The sequence below is a fragment of the Poecilia reticulata genome, chromosome 4, assembly GCF_904066995.2.
Source record: "Poecilia reticulata chromosome 4, P_reticulata-male-v2, whole genome shotgun sequence".
NCBI lineage: Eukaryota > Metazoa > Chordata > Actinopteri > Cyprinodontiformes > Poeciliidae > Poecilia > Poecilia reticulata.
This window is the reverse complement of record NC_088833.1, coordinates 4,297,257-4,318,206: the sequence shown is the minus strand read 5'-3', so window position 1 is coordinate 4,318,206 and position 20,950 is coordinate 4,297,257. Positions and strand designations below refer to the sequence as shown.

The following is a 20,950-nucleotide window of genomic DNA, read 5'->3' as shown; positions in this document are numbered from 1 at the left end:
TTGGAGACATTTGCTCTGTCGAATATTTCCAAAGCACACGTTTCCCCTTCTGAATCGACTTTTCATTAAGAAACTGTTAAACTTCTTATTCCATTGAATTTCTTACACGCTGATTATGTAACATTAGCGAATCAGTACAACCTAAATCATCTCGCAAAGTACTCTGAAACCACTGAGCGGAAAAACCTGCGCATCAAATATTAAACTTCCATCCAAACAGTTTAAGCAGCGATTTCTTTGACGTGTTGGTGCATTTTTAAATAGTACATTCATAAAGAGCACTAAGAAACCCACACCTGGTTGAGCTAAAGCATGGGAGACACAAACAGTCCACTTCCTCTCCCCGCTCTTTTGAGTGTTGAGCGCTTTGGGCTGCAAGGAGAATATTTAGTTCCCACAAGTAAGTGTGCAATATTCTGCTATGATAAAACCGCAGGACCCTGCTTTTAAATGAGTGCATACATTCATGGCTACAGTGCAGCACTGAGGCTATAATGATATGTATGGACTCTACTTCTGTCCTATTAGATCATCTCAGCGTGACAGCCTGTTAGATAGAGGCTGGCCGAGAGACAACAGCTACACTGCAGTCAGCGAGGGAACAACGAGTCAACAGAAGCGCGCTCAGCTGAAAGAGCCGGAGTTTCGTCCTCTACAAGTAAAGCTAGGCAGGATATACAGATACAGAGGATATACAGAGACGAGGATACATTGGGAATGTGGAGTCTGCAATGATTTTGTTTGGAATTATGTTACGTTGTTTTGGTTTGTTGATCAGATGCTAAGTGTTGAAAAGGCTACTTTGCTAATTGAAATGCTAAAGATTTAAAAAAATAAACACAAAAGTATAATTTCTTTCTTTTTTTTCACACATTAGCTCAAACTGTCACCAGGTCATGACAGGTTATGAAGCAGAAATTATAAGGAAAGATGGCTCCCGCACAAAATCAACCAATCAGAGCCAGGAGGAGGGCCTTAGCGCTGCCAATCAACCTATTGTACTCGCTGCATTCCAGTGACAAATTGGGATTGTAGTGTGTGCATTGATTTTGATTGGAATTATGTTATGTTGTTTTGGTTTGTTGATCAGATGCTAAGTGTTGAAAAGGCTACTTTGCTAATTGAAATGCTAAAGTTTTTAAAAAATAAACACAAAAGCTAAAGTTTAATTTCTTTTTTTTTTTTTCACACATTTGCTCAAACTGTCACCAGGTCATGACAGGTTATGAGGCAGAAATTATAAGGAAAGATGGCTCCCGCACAAAATCAACCAATCAGAGCCAGGAGGAGGGCCTTAGCGCTGCCAATCAACCTATTGTACTCGCTGTATTCCCGTGACAAATTGGGATTGTAGTGTGTGCATTGATTTTGATTTGTAATTATCTTCTTTGTTGAGTCTCTTTGTCAACTGTTGCTTAAACTCTAGCGAGTAAAATTTAATTTTTATAGCACTTTTCTAGATAAAAAAAACATTTCAACGTTGTTAAAATTTAACATGAAAGCTGCAGTATAATAATCTGTTTTTTTTAACATATTTGTTAAAGCTGTCACCATTTTGTGATATATGAAAAGACCCAACCAAGATCAACCAATCAGAGCCAGGAGGAGGAGGGACTTAGCGCTGTCAATCATCCTATTCTAATTGTTGATAAATGTGCTAATGGCAGAGAAATAACTTACTGTTCTAGGACACCGTTTATCCACCGTCAATGGTGGCCAAGCTAACTATGGAGATGAGCAATGCCACATGGAGAGTGATTGACAGCGCTAAGACCCGCCTTCTGGCTCTGATTGGTTGTTTTTAGTTAGCGCTGGGAAAAGGCAGAGGAGCTTGTTTTGTTTTGTTTTTTTTCACACAGATTATCTGTTTCATACCATACTGTCATGACATAGTTTCAACAAATATATGAAAAAATACTTTTATAAATATTACATGTTGCAGCTTTAAGACAAGATAAAAAAAGCAGATTTAGTTTCTCTGTTCAACCAGATAAATCCTTTTTTTAAAATCATCAATTATTTAAATAAATAAAAAAACAAATTGGTGAAAGAGTTATATGGTTCATACCGTTATCAGCTTTTTGAGCCCCGTTGCCATAGCAACGTAACAAATGATATTTAGGTGTAGGTTTTTTGTTGTTGTTTATCACAAAAAAGACATCAAACGACTAAAGAGATGTGAGAGATAATACTAAATAAGATTTAGATAGATAATCTAACACTAGATTACAGAACTAAATACCAAATTAGCCCTCAGATTGTAATCTAGGCATCTTTTTTTTTATGAAACAGCATTTTCAGCTAGGATACACTTAACACATAATTTGGTATTTTTGCGAGTTTTTGCATGCTTACTTTAGGTAAAATTTAGTTCCTCTCTGTTAAATCTGCAGACTGTTTATCTCTAGACTCCCATAAGGAAAAGATAATATGAATCAATTTTAATGCGACTGAGACGGGCGATAAACGACCAAACATAAAACATGTTGCAAATAAATTTTAAATGCATGAGAATGAGCCGCTTTTATTTTTTACCTCGCCTGCCATGTGTCCATTTCTGAGTGTGTTTAAGTGCCTCAGAAGATAAATCAAGCCCACCTTAACTAGGTCAGACATTTGAACACATTCAAAATAGATGAATCTGTTCTTCTATTTCTGTAAAGGTCTGCGTGTTTGTCCGCGAGACGCTTCACAGACTGCTACCCCTCTTGAAGTCGAGCAGGAAAGAAATCTTCCTTTAAATCCAGATTTTATTTGATTCCTGCTTAAATTTGCCAAAAACCTGAATCTTCTGTGGGAAAATATTTGTTTTGTTAAATAAAAACAACTCAGTTGTAACATTTATGTCATAGCGGTGCCACAATTTTAAGGAAAAGCTTTTAGAATTCCTTAACAGATATATTTGGAAACGTAATCATATTTCTGACAGTGTTAAAAGATTTTAGCCGCTATCTACCACCAATAGGTGCTTTTTTTGCTGCATGCAGACCTACAACGCATTAAAGATAGCGATGTGAGGGATGGAGAGAATGGAATGATGCAGGGAAAGAGAGAAAGATGCAGACGTGTGTGTGTGTGTGTGTGAGAGAGAGAGAGAGAGAGAGAGAGAAGTTCCTTACGGCAGAGGATCCCCTGCTCTTTCATATCTCACCAAGCGTGACTAACGCCTGGCTTTACTCTGTCACACACACACACACACACACACACACACACACACACACACACACACACACACACACACACACACACGTACCAGGATGCTGAATCTGCTCCCAATCTAGTCACGTTTCTCTGGCTATGCAGGACTGGCTGACACACTAACACATGACAGCAAGCGTGTACACACACTTCACATCTTCCTGCGTCTCTAAATGTATGTATGTTAGTGCCAGAGAGTGTGTGTATGTGTGTGTGTATGCGTGTGCGTGTGTGTGTGTGTGTGTGTGTGTGTGTGTGTGTGTGTGTGTGTGTGTGTGTGTGTGTGTGGTCAGCGGGCAATCTGCAGGCTTAGTTCTGATTAGGAAGGCTAATATTTGTATAGCCAACACACAAATACAAAAAGAGACATTTTAAACTTCTCTTTTATTTATATATTCATTCATATTAGATGTGTTTTATCGTCTAAATAAAAGTAGAAATGGTTGAAATTACGGTTAAGTACGCGTGTGTTTGTGTGGCTAAGTGCAGAGGGCAAGCGCGTGCAGCGTTGTGACAACGTTCGAGCCAGGGCTCCCTCATGGTCCTAGCGCCCCGCCGCTCAAACGCTTCCCGCCACATTATTTTTCCCGGCGCTTTTGACTAATTACCGACATGACAGCGAACAAAAAAACATCATGGCGAGAGGGGGAGAGAAAATAAACCGGGCTGAATGTCATGAGAAGGGTAAGATCGGCTCGTTTGGTCGATGCTGGCCTAAATGAGGTTAAAGTGTGGAGCAGTGGAAGTGGGTTTGGGGCATGTCTGTTTGAATTCATAGGAAGTGGATGTTGTAGTGTTATGCGCTCCCCGGTGTAAAGCAGCCGCCCACTGCCTGACTAAAAAACCAAAACACAATTTCAAAAATAGACCTTGTTCTGACCAAGAGGATAGTCCGCTCTATGATCTCTTTTTTTCATATTTTCACTCATTTTCTTCCATTTGCCTCAATTATTATCATATTTGTATTATTATTATTAGGAAAAAAATCTTTATTGGATTTTTAAAATTCACACCTGAGAAATAGCAGAGTACCCAAAAATTGTACTCAAGTCAGAGTACTTTTACTCAAGTAAAAGTAAAAAGTAGCCATCCAAGAAATTACTCAACAGTAAAAAAGTCTACTCAAGTACTGAGTATCAGATCAAATTACCACTTAATACTTAAAATACTTAAAAATTACATAATCAGACAGACCAAAATGTAAAGTTAAGTGAAAAGTTTGGTACTTTAAGGACAAAAATGACAATAATTCACATAAATAGCAAAAAATAACAAAATCTGGCTAAATAAAATGTTTCCAAATCAGTTTCTTCCAAAAAAAACTTATGAAACTTTAACAAAAACTGCAGGTGTGTGACTGTGTCTGGTGAATTTTTGGTTAAAACATGTTTATTTTACGTTTCCTGTTTGTGATTAAAGATGTATGATTGATGCTTAATTGGCGTAGTGAACTAACTTTTGAGAGGATTTTTTTTCTTCAAATTGCTCCTTTTCACTCAAAACCTTTGCTCAGGTCAACATGAAATAAATAAATAAGTTGCAAATAGGCTTGTCGCAAAAAAAAAGAAAAAGTATTTTGAAGGATAAATTGTGCCAGTAGTTATTGCAATAAAAATATTGTGTTGAGACAATTTTTAGGTGATATATTCATAAAGCCATAATAATGTATTTCCTACACTTTATTCTCAAAGTAATAAAGTTTAGGTTTTTACAGAACACTACATGGGAACTGGACAATTAAAAAAACAACAATCAAAAATAATAATTAAAAATTAAAAACCCACACAACCGAAAACATAAATAAAATGCATTTGGATGGAAATTATCAACCTAATTTAATTTATCATGCAATTATTTGATTAATCTTATTACAGCATTATTATTTGATATGTTTTATCACTATAATCAAATTTTTTTAATATAAATAAACTCTTATCCACACACAGTGTTGTGTGTTCTTGCTGTCTGTTGGCTACCTACAGAGAGGTCAAAAGGTCATGGTATTAATACTGTCTGTGTGGCTGTCTGGCTCTCTGCAGGGGAGGTGAATCTGTCTCTTATCTTAGCTACAGGCTCTGTTTGTCTGATAGGAGCGTTAATTTATCCTCGCTTACTGTACCCTGAACTCGCCATGACGCAGCTACACCCTGAACAAAGTCGGCTCAGAAACTTCTGCTCTGACTTTATGACATCTCGTTAATCACCTGGATTTCAAAATAAAAATACCTTATTTATGAGGTCTGTTTATATTCAGTATTCTCAAGAATGATTACATGGAGGCTTTAGCTGGTTTGCTAACTAGCAAGCAAACTTTCCTAGTAAACTATTGGAAAGGTTGCTAGGAAGCTAGCCGTCCTAGCTTCCTAGCAATCTAGGAAACTAGCAACTTTCCTATACAAGACACTTGTAAGTTAGTTTAAAATCATTGTTTGTTAAAAATAGATTTCAAAATTGTCCTATTGGTCTATTTTGAAATTTTTTAATTCATTTGGCAGGAACAACATACGCTATTTAAAATACGCCAGAATTAACCAAAATGCCTTTTTTCCATCTGTTGACATTAAGTAATTTGTCTTACTAAAAACAAAGGTTATAAAAACAAGGTCAAATGACTTAATTACATACATTTTGTCAATAAATACAAACATCAAATACAAAACAAAGGAAATTACAACACAAATATTATGACAATATAAGAAATCATTAAACCTAATTTATTCCTATAAATCAGTACATGATATTAGGTGTTAATATTTCTGTAGATTTCAATCATGAAGTTTTCCTTTTGATCTTTTAGCTCTTTGTGTTTCTTTGTGAATGAATAGTTTAATCTAAATCAGTGGTTCTTAACCTTTTTTGAGGTACCGAACCCACCAGTTTCATATGGGCATTCACTGAACCCTTCTGCAGTGATGAATAAAATATGATTTTCCCCCCCAAATTCAAGACATATCGGTGACCCAACTAGAGTCTAGTCGGGTCACTCCATGATCACTAAGTCTTCTTAAAAGGTAGAGTCTCTGAGAACAGTTCTTCAAAATATAGTCAGTGTTTTCAGCAAAGTTGAGCTGAATGTCCAGGAACGACCCAAGGCATTTAAAATTTGCCACAGTTTCGACAGGTTGGCCACCGAGAGAAACTGGAACCACTTTAAGGTTTTGTTTAGATCATTTAATTACCTCTACATTCTTAAGAAAATGAAAAACTAATAAGAAATAAATACTTTGCGATATTCTGATTTAGTAATGTCATTATATTAGTTGTGTTACCACCCCCACGCCACTAGAGGCAGTAGCAACCCTGAAAAAATGCGACTAAGGAGCAGATTTAGAAGTACATAGAAAGCTACAGAGTTAGGTAAAAACTGTGAGCTTTGCTGAAGTAAATAAAGACACAAGTTCAAATCCATGCTGAGAGTGAAGCTCCTTCAATCAGGGCTTCTCCGCAGCTCTGATTGGCTAAACAATGTAACATGATCCTCTGATTGGCTAAGCAATGTAACGTGATCCTCTGATTGGCTAAGCAATGTAACGTGATCCTCTGCATTAAGTGATGGCAAAGCGAGGGGTCATCACGATTTTACACAAGTGAGTCTTTACCTCCGCGGCAGAGGCTCCGCCGAACCCCTGAGACCGATTGATCGAACCCCTGGGTTTTGATCGAACCCAGGTTAAGAACCACTGATCTAAATAAAGTTACCTTGACTTGCCCTCCTTGTACGAATTATCAGTGCCATCAAAAATTGATCAGATGTCCTTGCAGATTCACCAAGGGCATATATGAGCCTAATCCCAGCTCTGCGTCAGAGGAATTATGAATGCATGTGGTTTGGATGAGTGGAAACCATGAAGCAGAATGTCCTTGAACGCCCCAGAGAGAAATGTACCTTGAAACGATGCTAAATTGTTAAACAGCATTCTTCACAGAGTAGTACGACTTCACTGGTGTCACTGAAAATCCCTATGTGAGCATTTAGAGATGTGGCTATGAGAGCCATAAAATATGAATGGGATAAATGAATCAAGTGTGAAGTGTGCCAAAATGAAACTGATTTAAATTAATATTTAAGGAGACGTATTAAGCAAAATTCACAGTTATCACATTTTTGTACTTCCGTTTGGGTTTCTACTGCTTCTAAAAACAACCCAAGTGCTTAAAAAAAACCAACAAAGAGTTTTTTGGCAGTAAGTTAATGTTTCTTGGTGTTGAGAAAATTAGCTTTTGTACAAATCAGCAGGCACTGCCCCATTACCTAGCATCCACAGCAGAGTTCCGCTCGTTACCTAGAAACCACAGCAGAGTTCCACTCGTTACCTAGCAACCACACCAGAGTTCCACTCTTTAACTAGCAACCACAGCAGAGTTCCGCTCGTTACCTAGCAACCACAGCAGAGTTCCGCTCATTACCTAGCAACCACAGCAGAATTCCGCTCGTTACCTAGCAACAACAGCAGAGTTCCGCTCGTTACCTAGCAACCACAGCAGAGTTCCGCTCGTTACCTAGCAACCACAGCAGAGTTCTGCTCGTTACCTAGCAACCACAGCTGCTCAGCATGTTTGGTCTGCTTTTTTTACCGCTGTATGTGCTGCAAAATGGCTGCTAGAAAAGTATTTTGTCGTTGACTAACTGTCCAGAAACCACTTGCTGCTTTCTTGTTGGTTGTGCAGGAGGCCCCACTACTGCTTTTCAAAGACGTACAGTTGTGAAATTGCGCGTCTGTTTGCAGACATTTTCACGTGCGAGTGAAAACGTTGAGTTAGGGATTGAGTCAGCAGCAGTTTATGAGGATTTAAAGTGAGAGGAGGTCCTTAAACAAAGAACTGATCACACTGAAATCTCATCTAAGGATGATTTTGTGTAAAACATTGAATTAAAATGTTTTGGATAGGCCATAGACTGATTCGAACCCGTACAAAGAAGCATAATAGGTTATCTTTAATGAGAAAACTGCTAAATTGTTTGTTAGCTTTTTTTCTGATAACATCTATGCCCTTTTCCTTTGGATTTGTGGTGTTGACATTTTAATATTTGCAAATGTAAAATGTCTTAAGGACGTTCAGTGGCTTGCATTACCATGCAAAACATTATTTCTGTTGGTTTAAACAGCTAAGCAGTCTGTCTGCATAAGAACCACAAAGCTTTTTAAATGAGCGCCTCACACATTTTCCAGCAGATTCTCACTGTACCTTCTTCACCCCAGGTGAGGATCAAGCTGCGCTTTCAGGATATAATTTATAAACTTGTCATTTACCGAATGGAGGGAAGAGATTGTGTCTAGATTGTCTTTAATTGGAGGCGCAGCTTTTGCTGGAATTACTCTGTTATCTTGATGTGAGCCACGTTTTGTTTGTCGTGCAGCTTGAAGAAGCCATCTGTTTTTCACAGCACATCCTGTTTTCTCAGATTGTTTTAAGTCCAAAAGCAAAACATAAAATAAAAGATTAAAGTCCATGGAACCACTAAATTAGCTCAGTGAGTAAAGGAGTTTGCGCTGATGTAATTTTTCGTACTGATGGTTTTCCTCCAGCTGAATGTTATATTCACATCTGGCATCACAGCGTACACCCCTCCCCCACCAGCTTTCCTTTTCCTCTCTGTATTTTGTCCTTTATAGGAAAATAAAATGCCTAATACTTCATAAAGGAGCTGCAGAGTGTTTGTAAAAGCTGAGTTAGAGGAGAGCGGTTGGTGTGGCTCTGAAAGAGGCATGATGATGATGTACAGTTATGAGGAAGAGAGAAGGAAACTGTTCCTCCCTGAGGCGCTCTAGTCCCCTCTTCACCGTCCTGGCTCAGTTTTTTATTTATTACATTTTTTTTTCATGTTGCCTGAAAACTTCTGCTTCAAGCCGTGCGTGTGTCAGTTGAGGCGGTCACGCATGTGCAGGTCGGGAAGCTCAGGAAACAATTACTGCCATGCTGGGTGTACACCTGCATTGGCCCGTGTGCTTACACTAAGAAAATGTCCGATCTAACATCTAATTACACATGCATGTGTGCACACACTCACGCTCTGTTTGTCTCTTTAAAGGAGCAGTACTACGTAAAATCAACGGGTTTTGTCATGTTATGATGTTATTGCCTCAACAAAAACATACCTGGAGTGTTTCTTTGGCTCTTTAATGCTTGTTTGAGAAATCCTTTAGTCCTCAGCTCCTTCAGACTAGCCATCAGCAATTAGCAAACACCTGGTGGAATTGCTGAGCTCATTATAGGAGCTGCTGCTCAGAGTTTGTAAAGAGGCTGAGACCCAATTTCAAGGAGCTAAATTAGGAAGTCAAATTACTTTTAAGTCATATTTGATATAGACAACAACTGAAAATAAAGCAGTTACTTGATTGTGATATAAAATGGAAACATATGTCTGGAAAATACATAACACTGCCCCTTTAAGGGTGACGCTCTATTCTTTTTTTACTCTTCTAAATCTTGAATCTAAATAATTTACTTCTAATTATTAACATCTATTTTCTCTTTTTCTTCCTTTGTGTTTCATTCCCTGAACCATGTTTTGCCTTTCCCTTTCCTGCATTTTCTTTTTACTTTCCCACTTTTTAACCCCTCCATCGCTGTAGAAGTATCGATATCAAGAAGAGGAAGGGGCTTCACCAGGTGCGCCAAGACTCCACCATCACACCTGCCATCAGCATCCAATGGGAATAGCCGGAGAGATAACGGACGGAGGGACTCTGGGGAGGGACGGAGGGACCCTGGCGAGGGAAGGAGGGACTCTTGGAAGGGACGGAGGGACTCTAGGAAGGGACGGAGGGACCCTAGGAAGAAGTGGAGGAACCCTGGGGAGGCAGGGAGGGACGCTAGGCAGGGACAGAGGGACTTGGAGGCGAGATGGAGCAAGGAGCATGGAGCGAGAACGGGACCGATCCCTGGGGAGGGACGGCTCCCTCGGTCGCCCCGGTGACCTGCGTGGGGCGGAGCTGGTGCAGGTGGCGGAGCGGCAGCTTTCCCAGATCCAACATGTCCACGGATACGTCACTCATACACACATCGCACCTGCTCAGGTAACTCCATGTGGCGCCCTGTGTGACTTCAGTAGTTGTGTTCAGTCGGTGTCAGAGATTAGTCGCATGAATGTCATTTTTTGCTCACTGTGGACACTCAAGCTGCGTTCACACCAACCCTGTCTGGTCCGCTTTAACCGAACTCCGGTCCGGTCCGTCAGAAAGTCCAGTTAGTTCATGAAAGTGTGAAAGCTCAATCGAACTCTGGTAAACCTAAAACCTAGATTTTGGTTTAGTTGACGTGAACCCTGGTGCAGTTTGAATGCATATAAAACAGTCAACTGGAGCAGGAAGTGGACTAACAGCACAGGGCATTCTGGGTAAATAATACTAAAACAAAGGGAAGAGTCTAGCGATGCAAGGAGAAACGGCTCGTAGTCTTTTACTAAAATCTGACTCCACTCCATGTTTGTTTACATTTTGTGAAGAAGGAAGTTTCAAAAGTTTTTGTGTCGTTTCCTTCAGTGGTTCTTGGTACAGCGCCCCCCAAGGCCAGGAGGGGAACTGGAATTTGTGAATTTGAACCACAGCAGCTGAAAATGTAACAAATGTTGCCGTGTTTTTATTCCCCAATTGAACCAAGACTAGCGTATTATCATTATGAAAACCTGATAGTCTGGTTTAAAAAACAAGATTTTTTTACAAAAGTTGCACACTGCATCTTTAAAGACGTGACTTTCAAATTACGTCGAACATAGTGGACAAAGTCTGGAGCCAACGTTGTCTGAATTCACCTTCAGCCACAAACGTTGTCTTTCTGTCAGGAGAAAACTTCTGCAGATCTGCGCTGAGGCTCCTGCCCTATTTTTCAGTTATAAATACTTTGTTTCATTGTCTTTGTCTTCTTAAATCCTCCTTATTTTGGTAGATTTTAACACATCTGCATCGTTTTTTTCTGTCTGACTTGCATTTATTTAGATTTTATTTCAACACCACTGCTACAGTAATTGGTGTTTTACCAACTGGTGGAGTTAAATATTGACTTCCTATCAAGTTGGTGCGACTAACATGTTTAATTTCTTCGTCTTTGGCTTCATTTTCATCAGATCACGATGTTCTCCCTCTTCTGTTTTAATGCTCTGGCATGTGTGGTGGGTTTAATTCTATAAAATCTGTCTCTATGTTTGATAGAAACACGTCTGTATTTGTTTAGGTACGTAACAGAGCTGAGTGTGTTTTGTGTTTCCATCTTTGTGGGAATAAAATGTCAGAACCAGCAGTTCAAAGGTTAACCAGGTGGAAAACTTTAGCCAAAGCCGAAGAGATTCGTTGTTGCAGGAAAAGTTGTTGTGCAGCTCCACCTTGTGACTAGATACCACTCACTCCAAAATCACAACAAATATGTTTTACTGTTAATTTTAAAAATTAAAGCTATTTATTCTGGGGACATTTAGGATAACTTGACCTTTATGACATCACAGCATCATTACCTCCATTATCATCAATGCTTTCTGCAGACTTATCACCTGTCTGTCTGGATAAAACTCCTCCGTCTGCGGTCAGCGTGTGTGTTTGCTGCTGGGATTTTGGGTTTATTTTGAGAACTTCTTCCCAGATGGTGTGTGTTTATTTGAATGCGTGTGACCACAGGTGCTGGATCTGGCTTCCTTTGGTATGACAGATGGACCAGCCATCTTGTCCTCGCCATGTAAATGTTCCTTTCTCTGTCTCTTCTCCCAAGCATTCACTCACACAGTCACGCTCCGCATAACCCCGTTTCCAAAAACTGCAAGTAGGGCCACGTGAAAAATCTGTGGTGTCCAAAAAAACGTAGAAATCTGGTGTGCTTAGTTGATTAATGACGAAAAGAAAAAACAAATACAGGCTCCTGAGTTTGAGTCAGGTTTATTTTACCAGTTTGGGCGACTCTGGTGCTCACTTCATGGCAGAAATCTAAAACTCGATGTAATGCTCAGCAGGTAAAATCGCTCATTTCATTCACACAGAACCCAAATACCTGTGCAGAGTTTTGTATTTTTATCAAATCGACTCGTTTCTGTTCATCCATAACTTCTAACCATGTTGCATTTTTCATTTGTGAGAACAGAAAACAGTTTTCCGCTTCATCTCGAGCACAACAGCTTTTCCAAATCTGCTTTTGTCCGTTTTCTCTTCACATCCCAAAGCATAACTTTATTTTCCAGAATGTTTCAGTTAATTATTATTATTATTATTATTATTATTATTAAACTGAAATGCAGCTGAATGTACAGTCAGATGTAGATGGTTAATTTTCACACCATTAACAGAAATCCCAATTGATTTTCTACTTTAACATGTTTTCGGTCGAGAACATCAACATTATCAACTTTAACTTGTTTAGTGATAATATAATTATCCTAAATGTAAGTGCAGCTCAGTTGTTAAGGCTGCAGTATGTAAGTTTTATTAAAATTTAAAGTGTTTTTTACATTTTTGTTCAAACTGCCTCGATGTCGTCACAGAATGAGACGGAAAATCAGTTTAAAAAAAAAGAAAAACAATTTCTCCCACCTCTTCCCTGAGCTACTGTTGCTCCGCTCCCGACCAAAACAACCAATCACAGCCAAGAGGAGGGTCTTAGTGCTGTCAGTCATCCTCGTGAACATGCTGCTAAATATGCTAATAGCAGAGAAATAACCTGCTGCTACAGTAAAACTGTTAATCCATCATCATTGTTGACTATGCTTACTAGCCTTAGCATGATTGTCAGTACTAATACCCTCCTCTTGGCTCTGATTGGTTGTTTTTAGTCGGGAGCGGTGCATTTCTTCAATCAGAGCAGGGAGGTGGATCCTAGCGTTGCCCATCAACCTCATGTAGGCGTTGCTAAATAAGTTAATGGCAGAGAAACAACTTCCTGTTACAGGGAAACAGTTTATCAGTTACTGGTGACCATGCTAACTAGCCTTAGCATTCACAGCAGGTTCTGATGACAGAACCATGACTGACAGCGCTAAGACCCTCCTCCTGGCTCTGATTGGTTGTTTTTGGTCAGCAGCGGTTCATTTCTTCAGATTTTTGTAACGCTACCCCAACTTTGACCAACTGTTGGGCTGTGTCTGTACGCTGTAGGTAGACTCACCTGAGGCTCCGTTTGATGATGAGGCGTGGCCTCACCCAGAAGGCGAGAGGCTGAACGAGGTTCCAGCCCCGCCTTTCTCCTCCCTGTATTCACAAAGCCACTCCTACTATCAGGTAATCTTTGCTTTGTGGCCATTGCATGTATTCATGGCCTCAAACGTCACGCATGCCTGGTTGGTTCCCAGTAATGAGCATGCAGTTATATTTTCAGCATCCATGTTTTTATTAGTTGCTGGAGTCAGTGATGTTTGAATGTTGTTACACGTCATACAGTTAGAAATACTTACAGCAGTCCCAGTGATTTTATTAGCAGAGGGAATCAGACATCAGGGGGAAATGCCTCCAGAAGGGTTTTAGAAGAAGGAGACATGAGTGGACTGGAGTCTGTTGAAAATTTAAAACTTAATTATACAGAGAAAATATTGCCATTTATACGGTGGCGTATTGGGGTTGTTGAATATACAAATTATTTTAGAAGGAGCAAAATGCCAGCACAAAAACTCATATTTTAAGATGAATTTCAAAAATAAAATAAATTAAAAAAAGGAAACTTTCTGAGAGCAAATTTTGAGTTTCAACTTCCATGTTTGTCCTGGAAAATTTCAGAGATTTATCTGATGTTTTTCTAGCAAGTTTTTGACTTTTCAAACTCAGAAGCTTTCTTGTTTTCTGGAGTGAATCTAAAGATTTCTGAGTTTTTTTCTCAAATTTTCAACCTTTGAAACTCAGAAATGTCCATCTTTTCTTTTTTATCTTTCTTTTTTTTGGGAGAAAATTACGAAAATTTCCTTATTTTTTCTAGAATATTTTTGAGATTGAACTCAATGGGGAAACTTATTCCTCCATTGTTTTCTATCAACAGTGGCTCCAATGCGCCGTCGTACATTTATGTTATTTTTACAATATGACAAAAGATATTCAAGCGATATGTTCGCCTGTGTTGGCATTTAAAAGCGGTACATGTGTCTCTTAAAACTACATTGTATTTCTGCATGTATATTTTAATATCTGGATTATTCAGTTATGTATATATGTGTTGTAGAAACAGTGCATGTGAATGTTAATGACAGTACTGATGTGATATTTATTTTTAATAATCTCATTTCATACCTAAAAGCTTTAAAATATTACATTTGGTTTAGTCTCTTTTGTTTTTGTTCATTTTTTTTGTGTGCGTCTGTAAATCCAGATCATTATTAGAACTGGGAACATATTTTACTTATTTTACTCACTTTAGTTGCAGTTACAGTTTGTAACCTGCAGGCGGCAGCAGAGGACAAACTACAGATGGGGACTGAGTTAATTCACAAAACCAAACAGATTTATAGTAAATTATCAATATATGGACGGTTTTGGAAGGCTTTAAACTTCATTAATTGGAATTTATTGTGAAAAACATAAATCAAAATTAATATAAGTAATTTCTCATGACAAATGATAAATGACACAATAAATGCCTACCGTAATAGGAAGTCCCTTGCTTGTTTTATTAATAATTTCTAATATTTACAGTGTATAAAACTACAACGTAGTAGTAGTTTTACTACAGATTGGTTATTTAACACCAGTGTTTTAAATAACGCCCTGGCAGTTTTTATAAATTGTTTTAAATAGCCGTCATCACCAATGTTTATTCCGATATTTCTGCTTCTGAAAGCTGGCATAAACCTTGCAGTGAAGTGTCGGAACGAGGGCGTAACGTGTCGCTGCACATAACTATGGGCTCACATGATTGCATCGCAGTTTATTTTAAACATATGTCGCCGTTTCCAGGCTGCGAGCGGTGCTGAAGGATGTTACTGGTAGTGTCAGGTTCTGATTATTATAGACGTGTCGATACAATATGAGAACACAAATTAGATTATCTGCAAGCAAAAATATACACCAGAAGATGTTGTTGAGTTTCTGGTGAAAATATGTTAGGAGACCTGAAAGAAGACAAACTTACCTTTTCAGCAACATATAACATTAACAAAAAAGTACAGTTTAACTGGCAGATTGCTTCACTTATTTAAAAAAAAAGGTGCCGTTACCTAGCAACCTCAGCCAAGCCCATTCCGTCACCTAGCAACCAAGTTCTACTTCCACTGCAGATTGTTTCACTTATAACACAGAAAAATGTCTTGTTATAAGTGAAATAATAGGTACTTTTTTCCATTTATATTAGGAATTATTAGCTCCTATATGTTGCTGAATATTTTACATTTGCTCTACAAAAACTGAATTGAATATATTGAGCCCAATCTTCCACACTGCACTGCAAAACCGCAAAATCTTAAGTATTTTTTATCTAATTTCTTGTTTAAGTAATTATTTTCTTAAAGCAAGCTGCTATGTCTTGCTGTAACTTAGTTTTGTCTTAATTCAAGTGTACTAAGATTTTAACCCAAGAAGTTAAACTTGTGTAACTTTTTTTCTGCTGCGTTTTCACCACCCTGTTTGGATAAAAAGCAGCCGGTCTAATCAGAACCAGTCACTGAAGATGCATGTTTGGATACGTCCTGATTCACCGTGTCGACCTGCGTAGAGTTTACCGACTTCCTGCCCGCCTGTCCGATACATCAGCCTGATTAGTGCCTTCAAAGCAAGCAGCCAAACCAATCTTTTAAATAACTCCCTGGTTAAATTTACTGCTTCTTCTGCAGAGGTGGAATGCTGCAGAACCGTAAAGTCTCATTTGTTTCCTTCAAATGCCACACATACGGCAGCATGTTCACTTAGAAACCTTTGCGGCTTTTAGTCATTAAGATAATGCGGATAATTAGGAAGGAAGTAATGGACAGTGATGAAGGGAGTGGCGAAAGACGAAGGGAGAATTACAGACGGACTGATGCAGAGTCTGTCTAGAGTTAATCATTCTGCCAATCAACCGATTCTCCACTCCCCAAACGATCTGCTCTTCCTCCCACTGCCTGAAACTCGGAGCAAACGAGATTTACGCAATAGGTCATCTGACATAAAACTTTGAAAAATAATCACTCTCTGACTCACCGACTCACTCTCAATACTTTTTAACAATTAGGTTATATTTATACCTGAGGGATTAGTACATTTATTTTACATTTGCAATAACGTACAACATTGTGCCACATAGATTTCCAGTGAATTATGATGCATAAGTTTGAGAGAAACTTTCAATCAAACTTCAGTTATTTTCCATATTGTGCTAATAAATTCTGATTCCCAGAATCTGTTTTGTTTCTGCTTACAGACAGAGTTGGGTAGTAACTGGTTACATTTACTTAAATCAGTGGTTCTTAACCTTTTTTGAGGTACCGAACCCATCAGTTTCATATACGCATTCACTGAACCCTTCTGTAGTGATAAATAACATAGGATTTTTTAAAACCCAAATTCAAGACATAGGGGTGACCCAACTAGAGTCTAGTCGGGTCACCCCATGATCACCAAGTCTTCTTAAAAGGTAGAGTCTCTGAGAACAGTTCTTCAAAATATAGTGAGTGTTTTCAGCAAAGTTGAGCTGAATGTCCAGGAACGACCCAAGGTATTTAAAATCTGCCACAGTTTCAACAGGTTGGAGAGAAACTGGAACCACTTTAAGGTTTTGTTTAGGTCATTTAATTAGCTCTACATTCTTAAGAGAATGAAAAATTAATAATAAATAATAAAGACTTTGCGGTATTCTGATTTAGTAATGTAATTATATTAGTTGTGTTACCACCCCCACGCCACTAGAGGCAGTAGCAACCCCGAAAAGATGTGACTAAGGAGCAGATTTAGAAGTACACAGAAAGCTACAGAATTTGGTAAAAACTGTGAGCTTTGCTGAAGTAAATAAAGACACAAGTTCAAATCCATGCTGAGTGGAGCTCCTTCAACCAGTCTATTTAAATAGACTGAATTGATCTTGTATCATTATTAATATGATAAACAAAAACAAAGTCATTAAACAAATCTGTGTGCAGTTTTTTCCTAAACAAACAAAGTGCAAATCATTCTAATTTGAGAGAAAATCAAATGATAACTCAACCTTTTGTTAGGCTGATCTGAGAAACTACAACACAAAAACACAGTAGAATATGTCAAAGAAATGATATGATACCAATAATGACTATTGATATTGTTGATATTTTGGATCGATCCTCTCTCTAATAACAATTAAATCTTGCGGTTTTAAGTTTGTGGTTACAATGCGGCACCGTTTGGATCAGATTAACGTGTATAAACACGTTTCTGAGGCACAGTATACATATATAAGTGATATTAAGTTCATTCCTTCTAGTAAACAGTATGTCTGTCCTGACGTTATCTCCTTGCTGCTGCTTTCTTCCTCTGCTAAGGCTCTGGTGTATTCCTCTTTGTGTTTGCTATTTACCATGAGAGCTTGACGTAGCTTTGCAAAATCGGCCTTACCAGAATCTGAAAGCGGTCTAATGGAAGGGCTGGGGGGAAGCCAAAATGATTAGGAATGCTAAAGGAGAGAGTCTCTCACTCAGTGCTCCTGAAAGCACCAGGATCGGCTTAGTGATGCTGATAACGCTGATATTTATTACATCTGTTGGGGTTTTGTTTGACAACCCTTGTTATATATTTACATGTACAAGCTGGATGTTGAACACAGTGATGTGAAGTTACGTTACCTGCTGAATGTAACTGAAGTGGTTGGAGTGTGAGTCCAAACTGAGTGCTTGCAGCTTGTTTAACAAGTAAACACAGTGTTTGCCTCATAGGCTGCCACTGGCATCCTGTACCTGTAATGATAGAAGAGAAAATTTGGCTTTCTCAGCAGTGTGACATTAAACATTTATGATGTGTGCTTTATTTAATTGCTTCTGAAATATTGATAGAGTTGGCATTCACTGGCTGACATTTGACTTAAGGGAGACAAGTGCACGAGGGAGAGAGGCGCATTAAGGGTTGAGACACGGTCAGTGTGCCACTGGACTCAACTAGCCTCAGCTAGCTGCTCCGTGTTAGCCGCACACAAGTTATATAATTGACTGGCTGCAATGATATTCAATGAAATCAGTTTTTGTATCTGTAAATGGAGATAACACATAAAAATAAATATTCCTTTAATGGATAATAAATAGTTCATAGATATGTTAAGTAATCTCAGAACACTTTATAAATCATTAATAACTGATTATTATGCATTAGTTAAGGCTGAGAAGGAGACCAAATCTACTGGTTTCTTTTCAAATAGTGAGCCAAATTTGTTCACAGATTTATTTTAATCTAGATTTTGTTGTAATGAACATTTTGTATTGTCTTTTAAGCTCAATAAGCCTTTGTGAGTCGTTCATTTTTCAGTCTCATTCTGACTATTAATTAATGAATAATAAAGAGTTATTAACAACTACTAAAGTGTTTATATATTAATTGATAACATGTGACAAAGTGGTTCAGTTTGTGTTTACCACTTGTCCCTTTTTCTTATTTTTGACCACACTCCTTCATAATCTATAAAATATTACCTTATTATGCCCTTATTCTTTTACCCGTTGTAGCGTTTTGTGTTAATTTTATCTGTAAACTGGATGAACTTATAATCATAGAGACGTAACCAAGAGGTTTGTGGATTTAAAGGCTCAAGATTTGCATTCAGTCTGAATTTAATTGTATTCTAAGAGAGGAGTCCACATTTTTGGATCAAACTTCAGTTATACAAAATATCCAAACAGCAGAATATTGAAATGACTTAAAGGTTGGTTATCCAACAGGAACAAGGTTTTGTGATGCACTAAAAAAAACAAAAACGCACACTGATAATTATAAAAAGCTTCTTAAAGTGAATTTTTTCACTCAGTGTCACTTAAAGTGCCGTCAGTCAAGGCAGCCACTCCCCTAAACACCATCTTATCTCTAATAAGACTAATATATAATTAATAATTGCTATCAGAAAGACTGCATGGCTCTGATGGGAAAGAGAGACGAAGCTGCTGGTTAATGGATTCATGTTCTGCCTTCGTAATGCCGTTAGACCTGTTGAAACTGCTTTCATGAGTATCACTCTCAACGAGACGAACTCTGAGATGCATAAGAGCTTCAGATTTTAACAATGAGGATCAGAGAAGCAGGGCATCGAACCACCGGCCCTCTGAATTGCAGCCTGTTGTAATAACAGCATGAGGGAAATGTTCCCACTTTATGATACGTTTGTTTTAAATTCAGGCAGACTGTCCAAAACCCAAAGGTGCAAACAGTTATTACATTTAAAAGCACTTCAGGATTCTACGGTAACAAACTAGGGTCATTTTTTGATAGTAAGAAAGGAGCAAATCTCCACCAAAACCTCACAAATTTTGTGATTAATCTCAGAGATTTGCAAGAAATAACTAAATTTTTTTGAACTCCAGAAATAAAAAATTTGCAAGAAAAAAAATTATGAAATTTTTTATTAATTTCAGAAATTTTCAAGAAAAAGTTTTAAATGTCTGAGATCCAAAAGTCAAATGTTTGCAAGGGAAATGATCATGAATTTTTAGATTAATCTTAGAGATTAAAAAAAAAAACTTGGAAATTTTTAAACTCCAGAAATCAAACATTCTTGAGAAAAAAATATATAAAGTTTTTAGCTTAATCTTTGCAAGAAAAAAACTGGACAATTTCTGAAATCCAAAAGTCATAATTTTGCAATAATGAAAAAAAAATCTCAAAAAGATCCTCAGACATCTTATAGGAAAAACTTGGAACTTGATGAGCTCCAAGAGTCAGAAATTTACAAGAAAAAAACAGAAATTCTGAAATTAATCTCAGAAAATCGATAGGAAAATTTCTCAAAAAGTCAAAAACTTGCGGAAAAAAAGAAATTGAGATTAATTTAATACATTTTATAGAAAAAACGTGTACATTTGCAAAAAAGTATATATAAAAGTTGAAATTTTGAGATTAATCTCTGAAATGTGAAAATTTCTGAGCTCCAGAAGTAAAAATTTAGCAAAAAAAAATCTGAAATTATAAGATTAACCTCATTTTCATGAAAAAAAAGTCAAAATAACAGCATAGATTTGAATCCTTTTGCCCAGTTTTCATTCACTGAAACTCTCCTGGTGACAATAAAACATTTTATGCTGCTGTTATTCCTTTTTGCCCCCCAAATTACCTGAAAGTCTGGTTGACAGACGCTGACATTGAGTCTCCAAAGCTCTCAAAAACAGACTTTAGCCGTAGAAACTTCCCGACCAAACGGGCCGACCTGCGCTGGCTCCGAGTTTTACAGAATCTGCAGTAAAACTCGGCTCAGAAGTCCAATGGAAAGTGTGAAAAATCTCATCCATCCCAATGCGAGGAAACAACACATTAGTCAGGCTGCGTGTGCCAGGTGTATTTTCAGGCCTCTGCAAGCTGTTGCCGTGGCAACGGTTCCCACGGAGACGCGGGGAGAAGCTGTGACATGGGGGGTGAGGGGGGGTCCTGCCCCACCTGTGGCTAATCCACCGGGAGGCAAACGCAGCCGTGTGTTTTTAAATGTTGAGCGCTCGACTTTGGGGTTATTTAGATTTTTACGTGTGTTATTGATTATTATCATTATTTTCATATATTAGATTTTTCCGTTTTCTAGCCGTTGTGTTTACTTGTTTATGTACGCTCGTGTTTGACAGAGAGAGGAGTGTGTGGGAGAGCTGGGTGCTGCAGTCTCTGAAAAACAGCCTTAGGAGAAGATCTCTATCGCTTCCACAATTATGCACACACACACACACACACAC

General features: G+C 38.1%; 1 protein-coding gene and 1 long non-coding RNA gene across 8 annotated transcripts in view; one reads left to right on the top strand and one right to left on the bottom strand.

The window, feature by feature from the left end:
- Positions 1-20,950, top strand: part of LOC103463088 (discs large homolog 1-like protein) — a 122,137-nt gene that overhangs the window by 24,535 nt on the left and 76,652 nt on the right. For 5 of the 7 annotated variants that reach the window (XM_008406246.3, XM_017304454.2, XM_008406244.3 and 2 more), the window contains 2 exons: positions 9,774-10,217; positions 13,272-13,394. The exons of 1 other annotated variant lie outside the window; for it this stretch is intronic. In XM_008406246.3, the coding sequence (XP_008404468.2) occupies positions 9,774-10,217; positions 13,272-13,394 (567 nt within the window). The remainder of the gene's footprint in view (positions 1-9,773; positions 10,218-13,271; positions 13,395-20,950) is intronic. One more of the 7 variants, XM_017304455.2, reaches the window with a different exon arrangement.
- On the bottom strand, positions 13,281-20,795 carry LOC103463089 (uncharacterized). The gene is made up of 4 exons (XR_533455.3): positions 20,347-20,795; positions 17,882-17,992; positions 13,568-13,664; positions 13,281-13,450 (listed from the first exon to the last, which is right to left on the bottom strand). It is a non-coding gene; the product is annotated as an uncharacterized LOC103463089 (long non-coding RNA).